Raw genomic sequence first — 16,249 nt, 5'->3', positions numbered from 1 at the left:
TTGTTTGCCTGATCTCAGCAAGGTTTGCTTCCACAAGTAGAACTATAATTGCTATAATTCTACTGTATCATTTGGATCATTGCAGTATTGTTGTTTTCTCTCCTCTTTCTCTCCTCCTAACACTGCAATAACGCGCTCCAGTGTTAAATTAGCAGGTTGTGGAAGACCATAAATGAATGAAAGTTTGTTAAAAAAAAAAAAAGAAATTAAATAAAAAAAAACAGCAAAATGACTTGGCAAAGGGGATATCACATCACAGAGAATCCTTGCGTGTAATCAGGACTTATTGTCTTCCTTTCCAATGGCTTCCAAATTGGTCGCCAGACTCCAATGAAGTTTATTTCTATTGTTTAAATATATGTTTTGAAGAGGTTGAGCATAATTTAAGGGAACCTGAGCCATCCGGTGTGACTGGAAGCCCATTACAGCTTTATTTATGTATGTGTATATTGCACAATAAATTAAAACATCTCAAATGAAAAGTGTGTGAGGTTAACTCTCCTCCAAACATCCCCCCCCCACGGATAATGACATCTAACTGCCACCCCCTTATCCTGAGTTTCTTGCAAATATAATTTTGAAACTACAATGTAGAATTAGCTCTCTCACCACAGAAAAGAAAGGGGTTTCTTCATTCACCTCCTGTAGGTAATTATTATTTCCACTTCTGGGACAAGCCCCATTTTCTACTATAAACAACAGTTTTAAACACTTTTGACCCTCACTTCCAACCATGATTGTCATTTTTATTTTAGTGGCTTATTTTAAAAGCAAATGATCTGAACACCATTGTTTTCCAAACAATCCAGGAAAAGCAAACCAACAGTTACAGATGTAGAGATTAGACGATCCAGGAGTTATGAAAAGGTATGAATATGAGTACTATCACTAAAATGAAATTATTTTTTATTAGAAAGTAAGTGGAAAAATGAATTGAAACTTCATTTTGCTGGCAGAGTATATATTGAATTGGGCTAAACTATAGGTTCTTTTACACAGGGTCCTAGACCCAATTCTTAAAAGTCTATCTATACAACGCACCAATTAAATTCTTCCTATACTGAGGCACCGACTTATTTCTAAATTGACGTATAGGGTAGCACACATATACATCCTACACCCATATTCTGACTAGATATTGTGGAGATGACCGCTGATTCAGTCCATCCAGTACCTTGGAAAAGTTTTCTGTAATTTTTTTTAGAAATTTAATCTCTGGGGAATAGCAAGAGCCAGCTGTAGATTTTGAAGTTGGGTGACAAATTGCAGGGCTGCTGGGTGTAGCACGAGCTAGGTCAGGCCCTTCTTCTATAGTTGAGTAGACGTGCCTTTCCAACAGCATCCTTCCTTGGGGAGACTGATTAGAAAATACCAAAAATAAAATAAAATAAGCAGAACAAATAAAACTAGTATTTTCACACGGGTCTCCTAAAGAAATACTTTATAGTCCATTAATAGAGTTGGATTTACCTCTGGGGATCATTAAGTCAGAATCAGAAATTCTATGTTAACCTCCTGTTTTACAGTGGATGCTTAAAATTAGAACACACCCCAGCAGAAAGTCCGACTTTTTTAAAAAGAAGAACAGCTGCACAAGGGGGAGGAGGAGGACGGAGGCAAGTCTTCCACGGAGAGGGTTGAAATCCCGTTGGGCTTTCAGAAATGACTTCTGCATTTGTGTCTCTTTTTGTTCAACACGATCTTTCTTGGACTCATTTCCAACCCACTCCCTGCGTGTGCGGAGCCGACTCTGATGTCACGGAGCCACTTGGCAGCCGGGTCTTTTGGATTTCCGACCCGGGGCCAGCCAGGGAGGGAAAAGTGCCTGCGTCTCTCCCAGCGGCCAGCCGCAGGAACTCGAGCGAAGGTCCGCGGCTGGAGACCCGGTGGAAACTCTTGCGTCTTTACGCGTCTCAGCTGCAAGGAGACTTAGTCGCCCGGCTGGACTTGCGGGTCTGGAAGAGCACGGAGGAGAGGGGGAAGGAATCAGCGTGCATAGCGTTAGTTTAAAGCTGAATAGGACACTATTAGAAACACCGGACTGTTGATGAGTACAAAAAAAAAAAAAAAAATGTAGGAAAGGCAGGAGTGGATCCCAACCACTTTGGAACCGCAGGGGACTTAAACAAGAAAATCAAAGTCAAAATAGCTCAGATTTTCCTCTGCTCCTCCCCCACTTCACTCTCATTATCCAAGTGTATGAAAAGAGGTGAGAATCCAACTAAAACCGAAAAAAACACAGACACAGACAGAGAGAGACCTTTTGCTCCTCTCTTTAATAGTAAGTAGTATAGCATTCCTATTAGTATCATTAATGTGCCTGTTCCCAATTCCTCATGTCCCTCAAATTGTGTCTGGCATCCTCCTGCCAAGCCAGTCCGATCTGTCCGCCACCCAGCCGCTAGCATCCAAGAGTTATGCAGTTGTTTATGGCTAGGGCAAAATTTCAGTTATGCCTCCTTGTATTTTTAAATACTGACTGTAAGTGATTCAAGTATAATCCTTTGTAAAACGCTTTTCTCTTTGACACGCTGAGGGGGATTGAGAGAGGAAAACCCGAAGTGGATTCCCCTTTCCGACCCCTCTGCCACCCACTATCTTCTCCCCCACCCGGACAGCCTCAGGGCCTTGGATGTCCCTTTAGCTCCAGACCCAGGCAATGAGGATTTACCAGCCAGACCCTCGACTGAGCTTAGCCCAACTTCCCTCAGAGTTGGGTCTTGGTTATCAGCTTTGGATGCGCAGGTAGCTATCTAAATGAGAAGCAAAGCTCTCTCCCTAAGGCTCACTTCTCTCACCTTTGCAAATAGGAGCCAGGTCATGAAAATTCAGAATTTTAGATGCTTGGATTTGGTTGAAGCTGAACCCTGGTTCCTTCCACCATTGGGTGCACAGAGGCCCCCGCCCCGCGGATTCCGTTCCCCAGGCTCTGTTGAGGGCGAATAGCCTGGTGGTGACAGCTTAACTGAGATGAATTTGGAGGAAAAAGGAGAGTCCCAGGAAATGGAGGAGATCCCCACACCGGGTCCCCAGTTTTCCCGTCCTGGAAGCTAGTGATCCAATGTCTCTTTCCGCTCTGTAGGTGCTCTAGAGAAGGCCAAGAGCCTCTGGCAGAGCTTTGTCTTTGAGGGAGCCTTTTCTCATTTCTGAGTTTAAAACCCAGAGGAGTGCCAGGTTGACGCTCTTAGCAAGAGAACAACAACCGCGCTTGGGACGAAGTCAAACAGCGCGAAGCCTCGGCCACAAGAGAAAAGGGAACACCCAGACGGCAGGTGTTTGTTTGCTCACAGCCCTTGCGCTGGCCCCGCAGAGGCTCGCTGAGGTCAAGGCACCGTTCTGGAAGCTCAGTTGGCTTCCAAAAGTGCCGGATCGGCCTAAACGTGAGCCTCAGAGTTTGTGGAAGAGGTGTGCGACGCTCACACCCACAGGCCTGACACCCAAAAAAGCAATAGCTTCGGGCCAGCCCTAAAGAGTTATGGGAGGATCTGCAGGAAAAGAATGACCTACTTGGAAAGTTGTTAGCTTAAAAAGGGGGAGGAAAAAAGAAAGAAAGACAAAAGAAAGAAAGGAAAGGAAAGGAAAATTGGGTCTGGTGCGTGCCCAGTGCTGCACCCCGCACACACGCCGCTGGCCCCTCTAAAATCCAGTCCGGGCTTTGCTCTGAGCCCACAGCCCGATGTAGCCCGGCCTCTGGTGAGAGCCAATCAGACCGCGCCGCTCAACACGTGGAGGAGAGAGACTCCAGCGCTCCGCGCCCGCGGCTCACTACACTTGTTAAGGCTTGTCCTGAGCGCGGAGAGGGCGAGCTCTGGCTGCGGGCAGGGCGGGAGCCAGCAGTCGGCATCCGAGGGAGGCCGGGAGGCGCAAAGATTGCATAATATCCGTTATAACCAGCCATCTAACCCATCCCCAACACACACACACCCATCCCACCCGCCGGGAGAGGCAGCCAGCGAACCCTGTCTGTGCCCAGGGAAAAAGCCCCAGCCATGAGCAATCAGTACCAGGAGGAGGGCTGCTCCGACAGGCCGGAGTGCAAAAGTAAATCTCCAACTTTGCTCTCCTCCTACTGCATCGACAGCATCCTGGGCCGGAGAAGCCCGTGCAAAATGCGGCTGCTAGGAGCCGCGCAGAGTTTGCCCGCCCCGCTGGCCAGCCGCGCTGACCAAGAAAAGGCCGTGCAAGGTAAGGCTGTGCCTATTAGGCATCTGCAAAGAGGTGCTGGGCACTGGTTTGGATATTTCATGTTTGGGGGACCAGGGGCCTGGGGCTTGTCAAGTTGGAGACCAGGGAAGGAAAGGGGACAACTCTGAGGCCTGGTGCTTCAAAGGAGCACAGGACATCTTGCCAGAGACTTGTCTCTCCCTCTCTGCTCTGCCTCCAGAAAATGCAGGGGCCCAGCTTCCCTTGGGGAACCCTTAGGTTCTCCTGACGGTGGATAGGTAGTTTAACTGCTCTTTTCTGTAGCCTGCGATGCGCTGTGAAGAGGGCGAGTGGGTGAGGACCAGCGGGTACCTACCCTTTTATACCTTTATAGCAACAACTTGATGGAGACAGCGACTCAAAGGCTCAATGGCGGGGTCTCCAGGCAGGGCCCCCGGCCTTTCCTCCTTGGAAGATCTCTTTATATGCGGTGTTTTGCCATCTTTTTAAAAAAAAAAAAAACTGTACGTTACTTGTGACCTTTTACACCCAAGCTTTAGAGAAAACCTTTCCCTGGGATTCCCCTAATGCTCCTTATTGTGTTTTGAGATATATGAAATGTATGGCTGCTGGGTACTATTTTTTTCCCTGCTGTTATTCTTAAAAAGAGGTCAATAGTTGAAAGATATGTAAAAGGTTTTATTAATTAAAAATTTCAGAACGATCGCCTTGCCCTGAACCTGTTACATTCAAATTTCGTCTTAACCTGAACGCAGAGGTGTTTTAGTGAAAGAATTGCGTGTAGCTTTTTTTTAAATCCTAAAAACAGCAGTCCAGCCGCAAGGCTGCTGAGAAGACAGGAGCGGATCGTGGAGAAATGACTATTTAAAATAAACTCACTTTTTCCTCTTTTTTTTTTTTAAGCCTGCAGTGGCACCTGGTGCCAGGCGCTTCCTCCAAGGGAAGGAGCGGACTGTGCCTGTTGCACCCGCCTTCTGTCCCCACCCCAGGCCTTTCCCAGCACATTTTCGCTAGGGTGATTTTATTTCCCCTTTTGTGCTAGGTCTCCCGCCCCCCTCCCGCTGTGGGCTTTGGGGGTCCAGGTCAACCCAAGGCCGCTTCGCCCCGCAGGGGTCGGCCGCGGCGCTGGGCCCCTCTTGCCAGTCTGTGCCCCTGTGGCGGAGTGGCGGGCAGAGATCGTGTGCAAAGTTTTCAGAGTGTTGGCGATTTGTTTTTTAAGTTGTTGAATGATTTTGGATTCTCCCGTTTCCCAAAAAAGGGAAGAAAAAAGTGGGAGACTGAGCAAGGGGAACAGAAAAAGGAATGGAAGGAAGGAAGGCGAGGGAAGGCATTGCACGCGAAAAGCGAAAAGAAGAAGGGGCGAGGGAAGGCGAAAGACCAGGAAACGAAGAGAGGAGAGAAAGGAAAAATAAGACAAGTAGGTGAAACAAGGAATAAAGGGTAGAGTGACAGGGAAAGAAACCAAGAGAAAAGAGGATGAGGAGAGAGCGAGCGCGCCAGCAAAGTGGAGGAGGAGTGCAGTCTGAGGGCGCCGGGGCTGCGGTGGCCTGGGGCTGCGGCTGGTGGCCCGCGGGGGTGGCTGTTCCGGAGGGAGCTGCAGGCGAGTAGCGCGCTGACCGCTGTCCCTTGCCCGCAGGCTCCCCCAAGGGCAGCGGCGCCCCTTTCGAGGCCGAGCTGCACCTGCCGCCCAAGCTGCGGCGCCTGTACGGCCCCGGCGGGGGCCGCCTCCTCCAGGGCGCCGCGGCGGCGGCGGCGGCGGCGGCTGCTGCGGCGGCGGCGGCGGCCTCGGCCACCGCGGGCCCGCGGGGGGACGCCCCTCAGCCGCCGCCGCCAACCGCGCGGCCTGGGGAGCGGCCGGACGGCGCGGGGGCCGCCGCCGCCGCTGCCGCCGCCGCCGCCGCCGCCGCCTGGGACACGCTGAAGATCAGCCAGGCGCCGCAGGTGAGCATCAGCCGCAGCAAGTCGTACCGCGAAAACGGGGCGCCCTTCGTGCCGCCGCCGCCCGCGCTGGACGAGCTGAGCGGTCCTGGGGGCGTCGCGCACCCGGACGAGCGCCTCGGCGCGGCCGGCGGCCCGGGCAGTGGCCCGGCGGCAGGTGGCGGCGCGGGCGCGGGCGCGGAGGACGACGAGGAGGAGCTGCTGGAGGACGAGGAGGATGAGGACGAAGAAGAGGAGCTGCTGGAGGACGACGACGAGGAGCTGCTGGAGGACGACGCCCGCGCGCTGCTCAAGGAGCCCCGGCGCTGCGCTGTGGCCGCCTCGGGTGCGGTGGCCGCCGCCGCCGCCGCCGCCGCCGCCGCCGTGGCCACGGAGGGCGGGGAGCTGTCGCCCAAGGAGGAGCTGCTGCTGCACCCGGAGGACACTGAGGGCAAGGACGGCGAGGACAGCGTGTGCCTGTCTGCGGGCAGCGACTCGGAGGAGGGGCTGCTGAAGCGCAAGCAGAGGCGCTACCGCACCACGTTCACCAGCTACCAGCTGGAGGAACTGGAGCGGGCCTTCCAGAAGACACACTACCCAGACGTCTTCACCAGGTACTCGCCGGCCACCCGGCCGCCCGCCGCCGAGCAGGCGCGGGGGCTGCGCTGGGAGGGCGCTCGGTTGGCAGAATGGGTTGGGTTGCGGGGCTGATAGGAGCTCCGAACTCAGGGCACTTTTCTCCTGGACTCTGCGAAGGTTCGCCTTCGACAACACCCACTTTTGCTCTTCGAAAATGACCCGCCCCTCCTCCTCTCCACCTCCGGATTTAAGTTTAGGTTTCCATAGACTTTTATTTCCCAAGGTTGGTTTAGTTGAACGTTTTCAAATAAAAAGTTTTAGTTGGAGAGAAGAAAAAACAGCAGCCTCTCCAAGAATCTCCCAAAAGTGCCATGGGCGGCGGAGGGGAGTACACACACTGTCCCAGGCATTGCTGGCCAAGCCAGATCCCCGAAGAAGTAGCAAGCCTGTGATAGGTCTCAAGGCCAGAGTAGTGCAGGGACTATTTTTGGCCACTGTACCATGTGCTCGCAACCCCTGCCTGTGCTCCAGGAGCCTGGTGCATGTCATTTACGGTGTTCTGTTCTGCTGTTCGCAGTGAGGCTGGAGCCCGTGCCTGCACAGAAGGCCTTTAAAAAGATTTGAGTTCTGTCATTTAAACGCTCCCGAAATAACTGAAGGAAGTTGGAACTGAGCAGTGTTTGGTGTCTGTACACCTAAGAGGCACCAACCAGAAACTTGCCCTCTGGTCTCCGTCCTGTCCTGTCCTCCCATCGTCCCAGTCCCCAACACACATTCAACCCAGTGTGTGTTTACAGTAAACGGGTTTACCCGGTGGCCAATGATTGCTGGAGGCCTGACAGGCAGCAGACTAGCGGTTGGGGGGATTTTCTTTTTGGATGAGTCTCCAAGACGGTTGTGCAGTCTACTTCGCTCTCACTTGAGTTCTTCTGGGGAAGATATGCTGGTGAGGTAATGGGGCCTCTGGGCCCCCAGTTATCCAGCAGTCCTGGACTACCAGCAGGCCTGGGACATTCCTCTCCCAGTCCAAGGCCAAGGTCTCTATGCAGGCAAGGAGCCAGGGTTAGGTACCCCCACATGCTCGTGAACGCGCGCGCGCACACACACACACACACACACACACACACACAAAACATCACCACCACCAGCAGGAGGAGGAGAGAAAGAGACCGAGACGTTGCCTGCATGGTGCAAGGCTTTTCAAGCCGCAAGCAGCTTCTTCGCAGCAAACGTGTGCAGCTTTTCAGTGGGTGTTTTAGAGAGGGAAAGCTGCTTTCCCTTTTGAACCAGTGGGGAAACTGATGTTTAGAACTGAGAAGTCCTAAGCTAATTCCAAAATGTAGTTGGGTTAGTCATTGCCAAACTCTGGCCTTACCAGAAGCAAGAAAAGAGTAGATGAAACGGGGGCAGGGGCACTAAAGTTAGTTATCCCTTGAGCCAAATTTCTTCCCCCTTGAGCTAAACTTGATTCTCCCATTTCCACCAGTCCCTTCATTCAATAAATTTAACATCAGTGTGTGCTATCAAATAGCTAATTGGACAGTCACACATTTATCATCATACATGTGTGTGTTAAAAGAAGAAAGTGAGTCCCTGTCAGTTGGCAACCAAGCCCACCCTGTTTTTAGCTTGGGAGGGGGGACCAAAGTGCTTGAGGAGGAGTATGGCTCTCTGCCGCCCCACCCCCAACTTTGTCAGTTTAGGAGTCTGAGCCGGTAGGCTGTGGCCCGTATCAGGGTGGGGAGTGGAGGGAGGGGCAGCCAGATAAGTTTTAGATTTGCTAATGGTCACTGTGGTGGGGCGCGGGGGTGGGGTGGCCGGGGTGGCAACCAACAGCACTTGGTGAAGCGATCTTCTGATGCCCGGGTTTCAGAGCTGAATGGAGGTCTACTGGCAACACAGACCCAGTCCCCAGGCTTGGGCTAACCCGCTCTATCATATTAGCGAGCAGAGAGCCAATTATTCTCGGCGCGCTCATATTTTCGGTAAACAGGTCGTAAGCCATTCTACAGCATCTTAATGGTTTCCTATTTGCCTTAATTGTCGCAGTAATAACTGCAATGATGGGGTAGGGTTTCAGCTAAATTGACTTCCCCTGAGATGGGCAGGGTTTGTAGTGGGCACTGGAGTCAGGAGGTGCGCAGAATTTTGTTTAATCGAAAAATTACCCCAGTGAACTCTTAACAAGCTTAACGTACCTCCAGAGGGTAATGGGGAGTGTGACCTCAGGGGGTGAGTGAGGGAGGGTGGTGGGGAGAGGGAAAGGGAGAAAAATGCAGAGAGTTGAGGGAGAGGGAGAAAGAGGAGAGAAGACAATTTTTAAAAATAACAAAGTAGAAAGAAACCAAGAGGGTAGGAAAAAATGTTTTCGTTGAGTGCTGAGCTCTGGTCTCCTTTAGTATTAGGACAAATCAGGGTAGAACTGTGCATGCCTGTGCCTCTGTGATTCCTGTTTAGTGCTGACCTAAGATAGGGACAGATAATCTATGTGTCCAAAATTGTGGAATTATAGACCCAAGAAGCCACCTTGTCACACTTGAGTGTGTTATAAGACACAGTATTCTATATCTGGCCACCTGTGTTTTCAGGTTTTCAGTTGGTAGTCCAATAGTGAAGGGCTGGTAATGCCCTGGTACTTGGGGGTGGGGACAGGCGCCAAGGGACTATAGGAGGCCTGCCTAGGAAGGGAAGGTGGCCTGGAGGGAGTTGCTAGGGCCTACAGTGACCTCTTGTCTATGTGTTGCTTTCTTGTAGGGAGGAACTGGCCATGAGGCTGGACTTGACTGAAGCCCGAGTCCAGGTGAGCTGCACACAGAAAAGGAAGAAGGGGGGAGGGGCAGGGCTGGGGGGACATTGGGAAAAAGAGAGATGGGTTGATGGACTCTGGGGAAGAGGAGGCCCCCATCATAAAAACAAGAGAAGCAAAATCTGAAAAGTAGACCCAAACTCACTGTCTCTCTCTCTCTCTCTCTCTCTCTCTCTCTCTCTCTCTCTCTCACTCTCTCTCACACTCACAAAGATACTTAAGAATTAAGATTTAGGAGGTGGGAGGAGAAGGTGTCTGGATATGGGAGCCTGAGGAAGGAGTCCAGAGAAAGAACTGGTGATTTCAGGGGCCTGAGACTGTAGTTCAGGAGCCTCCAGTCCCAAGGCCCCTGTAGAAAATAATCTACAGATGACTTCTGATTGAAATAATGGGATGGAGCATGGATTTGGTTGTTAGACAAATCCGCTCAGTTCCAAGCAGGTATTTGGCTGCGATTAAGTCTCCAATCGGGCTTCATAAAAGCCCACTTAGTGCTAGAACAAACAGGGCCATTTGAAGGCAAAATGCTGTTTGATTTCCCCTCCGCCCCGCACAAGGAGCTGGCTAATGCTATTTGATTTCCCATTTTTTATAGCAATGAGCCCACATTGATCTAATAGGGAGTGAGTGCAATGCTATTAAAGGTGTTTGCAGCCCCATACCAGAGTGCATTTCCGAACCCAGGCCTCATAACCAAAGAGACGATCAACACTGGGCAGCCCCGATGGCCAACAGAAAACAGATGTCCCTGGGTTAGGAGCTGAGTGAATCACTTTACAGTCAAAATCAAGCGCTGATAAAGCACAATAAATTCCATATGGCTCATTTAATACACAACAGCTTCTTGCATTAGAGGGCTAATGATGAGGCCTGTCCCCTCCTTTCTGTTGACACATTTCTCCATTGTCAAACAGAGATGTGACAGCAACTCTGCATTTTCAGCTCAGGGGAACAAGTCGTGGGAAAGTTAAATAACTTTTAAAAAGAAAGAGAGCGCCCCCTCCCCTTCTCCTCTTGCCCTATTCACTTGAGAAGATGTAATTAAGTGAATATGAATTATTAGAGTCCTTTCGTTTACCTTTGGGGGGGCCTTAGAGGTATTAATTCAATAATGAGGAATTGCATGGGGACATCTTGATAATTGCAGTTGAGCCAGAGAGACGATCCTCTGTAAAAAGGTTTCCACGTTCTTTAAGGGCATTCTGCCTCTACTGCCCCTGGCTCCCCGCCTTCTCCCCTTTCAATGTGATCCAGGAGTGGCGAGTGGCGGATATTCTTGTCTAGACAGATCTGGAGGCACAAAAGCTGCCCACCCAGCCTGGTCCCATCCACAGCCTAACTTTTTCAGGCCTCCAAGTCTCCACCCTGGAGTGTTTCTGCAGTTTACAACTAGACTATTTGAAGACCACGGAATGTTATGGATGGGCCTCCTTTCTGCAGAATTTTAAATAACCAACTGATTCGGATTCTTGATTTTTCTTTCCCTGGCTGTGCTGTCTAGAAGCCACACCAAGCTTAGCAGCTAGTGCTAGCAACAACCCCTCCCTTGTGGCTATTTGAAAGACATGAACATCTTTAAATTTTTAGCACATTCTTCTGGCATAATGTACATCATATTTTAATATAATGTCTGTATAGCCCTGGAGTTCATTCTTAATTTTTAGATTCGTGTGCAGTCATAAACCCAGCCCTAAAAATATTAATGCCTTCAGGGTAGAAGGAGCAAATCTCAGCTGTGGGTGTGATAAGCAGGTCACATAAAAATAATTTCATGCTCCTGGGGTTATTTTTAGATGATGGTAGCTGCCACGTTTCAAAGGTCTCTATTAAAAACTGCTTTGTATTAACAATTAGGAAAATACCTTGGGCTGAAAGGCTCCCCCAAAGCCTGTCTTATTCAAATTACCTATTTAAATACCACATCCCCAAAAGGAAATACAGGACTTTTAGCTATGAAGATGGAAACAGTCTACTGGTATCCTGCCCTCTACCTCTGTGTACCCAGGTATTGCTCATTATTCCTCTGGTTTTCTTTATGCACCGAACCTGGCCTTTGCATAGAGCCATTGCAGACAGCAGCCGGCATCCCCCCTATTTCATTTAATGGATAACTCCCTCCCCCAATACGGGTACCTGTTGACTAAGTACTGTGAGCACTTCTTTCCACAGTGCTCTTAGGTGTCCAATAAATATTCCTGCAAAAAAATAAAAATAAATTCCTTTGCGTCCCCTTTCAGGACAGAGCAGGGGTTTTGCCCATGCTTGGGTAAACCTGAGATAGGTGAACATAACATATGCAGCAAAATGGGTCATTCATCTCTTGATGACTGCCCATTCCAGAGCCACCACAGAATGTGTGCTTTCTTTTGCCTTATTTTACTGATTTCTCATAACGGAAAACTTTTACTGTCCCCACTTTACAGATTAGAAAACTGAGGTTCAGAGGGGTTTCAGTGACTTGCCTAAAGTGGTGCAGTGAGGAAGGGGCAGTGCAGACATATAAAACTCGATGTTCCTCCTCTCTAAATACAGCTTCTCTGAACTTGGAAGCCTGGACTAGTTGGAACACCCCTAGAAAGAGTTTGTTTGCCCTTTGTCCCCGGTCTGGTCCCATAACGCCCCCTCCTCGCCCTCGTTTGGGCTCCGGTTTGGCGCCACATGTGTATGAGAGCAACCCTAGGCCAAAGAGGGGCCAGGTGGCGCTGGCCGTGGTGGAGGGGAGGGCCGGTCGGGGCGCCGCAGGAAGGCGCTGTTTGCCAGGATCCGGAACCTAGCCCACCCGGGCTCTCTCCGCCTTGCAGGTCTGGTTCCAGAACCGTCGGGCCAAGTGGCGCAAACGGGAGAAGGCTGGCGCGCAGACCCACCCCCCGGGGCTGCCCTTTCCCGGGCCGCTTTCGGCCACGCATCCGCTCAGTCCCTACCTGGACGCCAGCCCCTTCCCCCCGCACCACCCCGCGCTAGACTCGGCCTGGACGGCCGCTGCAGCCGCCGCTGCCGCTGCCTTCCCGAGCCTACCTCCCCCTCCAGGCTCGGCCAGCCTGCCGCCCAGTGGGGCGCCGCTCGGGCTGAGTACTTTCCTTGGAGCTGCTGTGTTCCGGCACCCGGCCTTCATCAGCCCAGCGTTCGGAAGGTAACGTGCAGCCTCGGAAGGCTGTCTGTCTGTCTGTCTGTCTGTCTGTCTCATACACACGCCGAGGAGACTGAGGTCAGTGAGAAAGCCAGAGACAAACAGGGGGTACACACTTTTTTCCTTTGGCCCACCCTTGAGTGATCTTAGCCAAAGAAAATACTCTCTAATTTTGACTTTTAAAAAAATGTGAGTCTTGAAGGAAATGACTTGGAACTGAGCAGGAAGGGGAGGGCAGTTAGGTGTAACAGCACTGGTGACAACTGTTTGGTGAAAGCTGTAAAATTATGTTTGAAACCAAAGAGCAGCCTCAACCATAGGTAGTATGGATGCTAATGTGTCCAGGTGTGGGCTCCGCGCAGGGATGAGTTTTCAAGCTTTGCAAAAGTCCTTGTACGGGGCCCAAAGCCTGGCATTCTAAGGAACACATTCCTAATGCCCTCCGGACCCCTAGAGTCAGGGGTCCCTCTGGGTACACACTCTAGCTTCCTTGTCACTCAAATGTCCTGTTTCCATATATGCACAACCCCAGATCCCCACAGCGCCCAAGACAACGAAATAAAAGAAACAATTCATCGTATATGATAACTCCCTTTCTTTACATGAGCATCAAATGATGAAATTTAAAAGTCAGTATGATCACACAAAGAAACAAAGAAGGGATGTATTAAGTTGGGAATTGCAGTGAAAATAAAATCAAATGCAGCTTCAATGATCTCTCTTTGAGAGAACAAAGAAATAATAGATTCATCCAACTGCGCAGCCACTTAAAAATCATCTTAGAGAAAATTAAAAATAAGACGAACTAAAATTAGTTTCTTGTAACAAACCAACAAGCTAAACAGCAAGTGCACTGAAGTGTAGTTAGTGACTCAGTTTCCAACGGGAATCAGGGCCTGTTATGAAGCCCTTTTCAAAAAAAAAAAAAGCTTAAATCTTGAGTGTCTTTTTTCCTATGAGAACAGATAACTGGGCACCAGCGCGGCTAGAGTACCGGGCTACTGGATTCAGAGTGTGGAAGCGGGTGGGAAGCAGCGGAACAGTGGGCTTGGGAGGCGGAGCGAGCCCAGGTGGGCTCATTTCTAATTGTGGAAATCCCTGCGGTGGCCTGGAACCGGAACCCTGGGGGAGGCAGCCGGGAAAGCCCGGCGGGCGCTGGGAGGCAGTGAGGGTGGGAGCCTGGCACAGCCTGGGCCTTAGCTGCAGGTGGGCGCTGCTGTGTGGAAGGGGTGGAAGCACTGCGCAGAGTAATCCCGGCGCTCCCCGGAGGCGGTGGCCTGGCGTCAGTCTCAGGCTTGAGCATCTCCTTGAGCTGCTTGCAGGAGTCGCAGGCCTGGAGCTCTCTGGGGCAAGAAGGGGAAAGTTGCCGCGCCTGGACTTGGGGCCGCCAGAGGGTCACAGCCGCGAGTAGAGTGCAAATTAACAGGCTTTGGCCGGGCGTTGGCAGTTTGGCCCTGTGCAGAGGGAGGCTGGGTCTGCGCTGGTGGACTAGAAGGCCAGCAAGCGAGGGCAGCTTACCCAGGACAAGAGGAGTCCCGGGCTGAGTAGGCGCCCGAGAGTTCAATGTCTGTATTGTAGGTCTTGGTCAGCCCACCCCCCTTCTTTTTCTCTCCTCTGTCCGCACAATCTTTGGCAAATAGCTTAAGTGGAGAACGCTGTCTTGGATCACACCCCGTGCTCAGGACAGATCCGTTGAGCCAGGGAGCTTTTGGCCGCAGGTCTGGTCTCAGGCCCTGGCTCAGGCCCCTCTGGAAGGTCTGGTTCCTCGCTCTCCTTGCTCATCAGTTCTCTGCTCTGTGAAGTCCTGTGAGGTGGCCCGGCGCGCCACCTGCCCCGACCCGTTTGCGCCCCGCCCCGTGCCCCGCATCTTTGCGGCTGCGCCCCCCTCGTGCCCCTAGGGAGAGGGCGCCCCAGGCGCTGCGCTCGGCTCCCGAGGCCATGACCCATTCAGCTGTTTGCTCTCCCTGCAGGCTCTTTTCCACCATGGCCCCCCTGACCAGCGCGTCGACTGCGGCCGCTCTCCTGAGACAGCCCACCCCGGCCGTGGAGGGCGCGGTGGCGTCGGGCGCTCTGGCGGACCCAGCCACGGCAGCCGCAGACAGACGCGCCTCTAGCATAGCCGCGCTGAGGCTTAAGGCTAAGGAGCACGCTGCGCAGCTCACGCAGCTCAACATCCTGCCGGGCACCAGCACGGGCAAGGAGGTGTGCTAAAGGCTGCTCTCCACCCTCGCGCCCCGAAAGGTCACCTCAGCACCACTCAAGACCAAATGGAAACAGAGGACCAGCACACTCCTGAGACGGCACTGAGAGCACAGCCGCCTTCGCTCGCTCGCAGCAGCCCGGAGCAGCCCGGAGGCGTGCAAGGCAGCCCTCGGCGCTAACGGACGTGGCACCTCCTCACCTCCTCGGCTGGCTGTCCACCTGCCCTGTCCCTGTCCCCGCCCCCGCCCCCGCCACTGCCAACCTCGCTCCAACTTGAACGTCCACTTTCTCCCATTCTTACTTTGCTGAAAATACCGGGGAGGTTTCCTCCCCCAAGACGCCTGATTATTTGCCTTTTTTTTTTTAAATAGCATTTTGGCGCTCCAATTTGATCTCCCCAGCGCGGCCCGGCACGACGCCTGGACCAGGGAAGTGAATGCGAGTTTGTAAGATAGCTAACAGTGCACTTAAAGGAAAGGGGCGTCTTGTTCTTGTTCTCTTCTTTATCATACACCAACCAAGGTTTTTATATCAAACCAAAGGGAAATACTCTGCTAGAATATGGACTGTTGAAGTCACCAAACTGTGATTATTGATCCTGTACATACCATTGTTATTAAAAAAAAAAAACAGAGCTTTGTATATTTGAAATGTTATAACACAATTGCACTCAGCGTGGTATGGTAAAAGTTTGTCCTCCTGTAGATTCTTACTGTGTTGTAGATACGGTAGGGTTCCTAGACAAATATTTATGTACTCAAGCCCTTTATTTAACTTATTAACTGTAGAGGCTTCTGAAACCTTCAAGATAAAGGCAATGGTACAGTACTTTTGTGTAATGTGTAATTGTTATCACTTTTCCTTGCTATCTAGTGGAGAAGTGTCACGCTCAAAATAAAAAAAAAATTATATGTTTAACAATAGGAAGTGTGGATGCTCTCTGTAGGCGCCAGTGGGGCCTTAAAAGGGCCCCCTACAGGGGCCAGGGGTGGGCTAGGCTCCAGACACCTCTTAGGTCAATCTGCACTTGCATTTTCCTGGCCGAGGCCCCTGGTTTGAATCCGATCCTGTGAGGGACCAGGTTTCCAATGAAGGTTAAAGATGCGACAACGGTGCTTTCCACCGCACCTCAACTCCCCCGGGTCCTGGGCCGTGGAGGTGGGGTGTATCCCAGGGTAGGTGGGTGAATAGTAGGCGTTTCTGACGGTGCAGTCAGACGTTTGAAGCGAGTTGGAGTCTTAGCAGGGAAGGCGAAGGAAGCTGTTCGTACAAAGTGCCACGTAGCAACGAAGTGCGCAGTCCGAGATGACAGGTAATGGCTAGAACTAGAAGTCGCAGCCCTGCTTCCGAGGGGGCGGGCTCCGGGGTACAGGCTGGGAGGAGGCAGACGGAAAGAGTGGGAAAGAGGGAGGAGAAGAGAGGGAGGGAGAGAGAGAGAGAAAAAGAACACACAG

At 51.6% G+C, this 16,249-nt stretch overlaps 1 protein-coding gene across 1 annotated transcript; it reads left to right on the top strand.

The window, feature by feature from the left end:
* Nucleotides 1-3,723: 3,723 nt before the first annotated feature.
* On the top strand, nt 3,724-15,718 carry Arx (aristaless related homeobox). Its single transcript, XM_063243120.1, has 5 exons — nt 3,724-4,185; nt 5,801-6,695; nt 9,415-9,460; nt 12,268-12,596; nt 14,564-15,718. Exons 1-5 carry the CDS (start codon nt 3,990-3,992, stop codon nt 14,802-14,804), a joined length of 1,707 nt encoding a protein of 568 aa, XP_063099190.1. The 5' UTR covers nt 3,724-3,989; the 3' UTR covers nt 14,805-15,718.
* The last annotated feature ends 531 nt before the right edge of the window (nt 15,719-16,249 follow it).

Source organism: Cavia porcellus, unplaced genomic scaffold (assembly GCF_034190915.1).
Source record: "Cavia porcellus strain 051 isolate PalLab524CR breed Dunkin Hartley unplaced genomic scaffold, mCavPor4.1 scaffold_33, whole genome shotgun sequence".
Taxonomy (NCBI): domain Eukaryota; kingdom Metazoa; phylum Chordata; class Mammalia; order Rodentia; family Caviidae; genus Cavia; species Cavia porcellus.
Note: the sequence above shows the minus strand (reverse complement) of the source record. Positions and strands in the feature narration are given on the sequence as shown.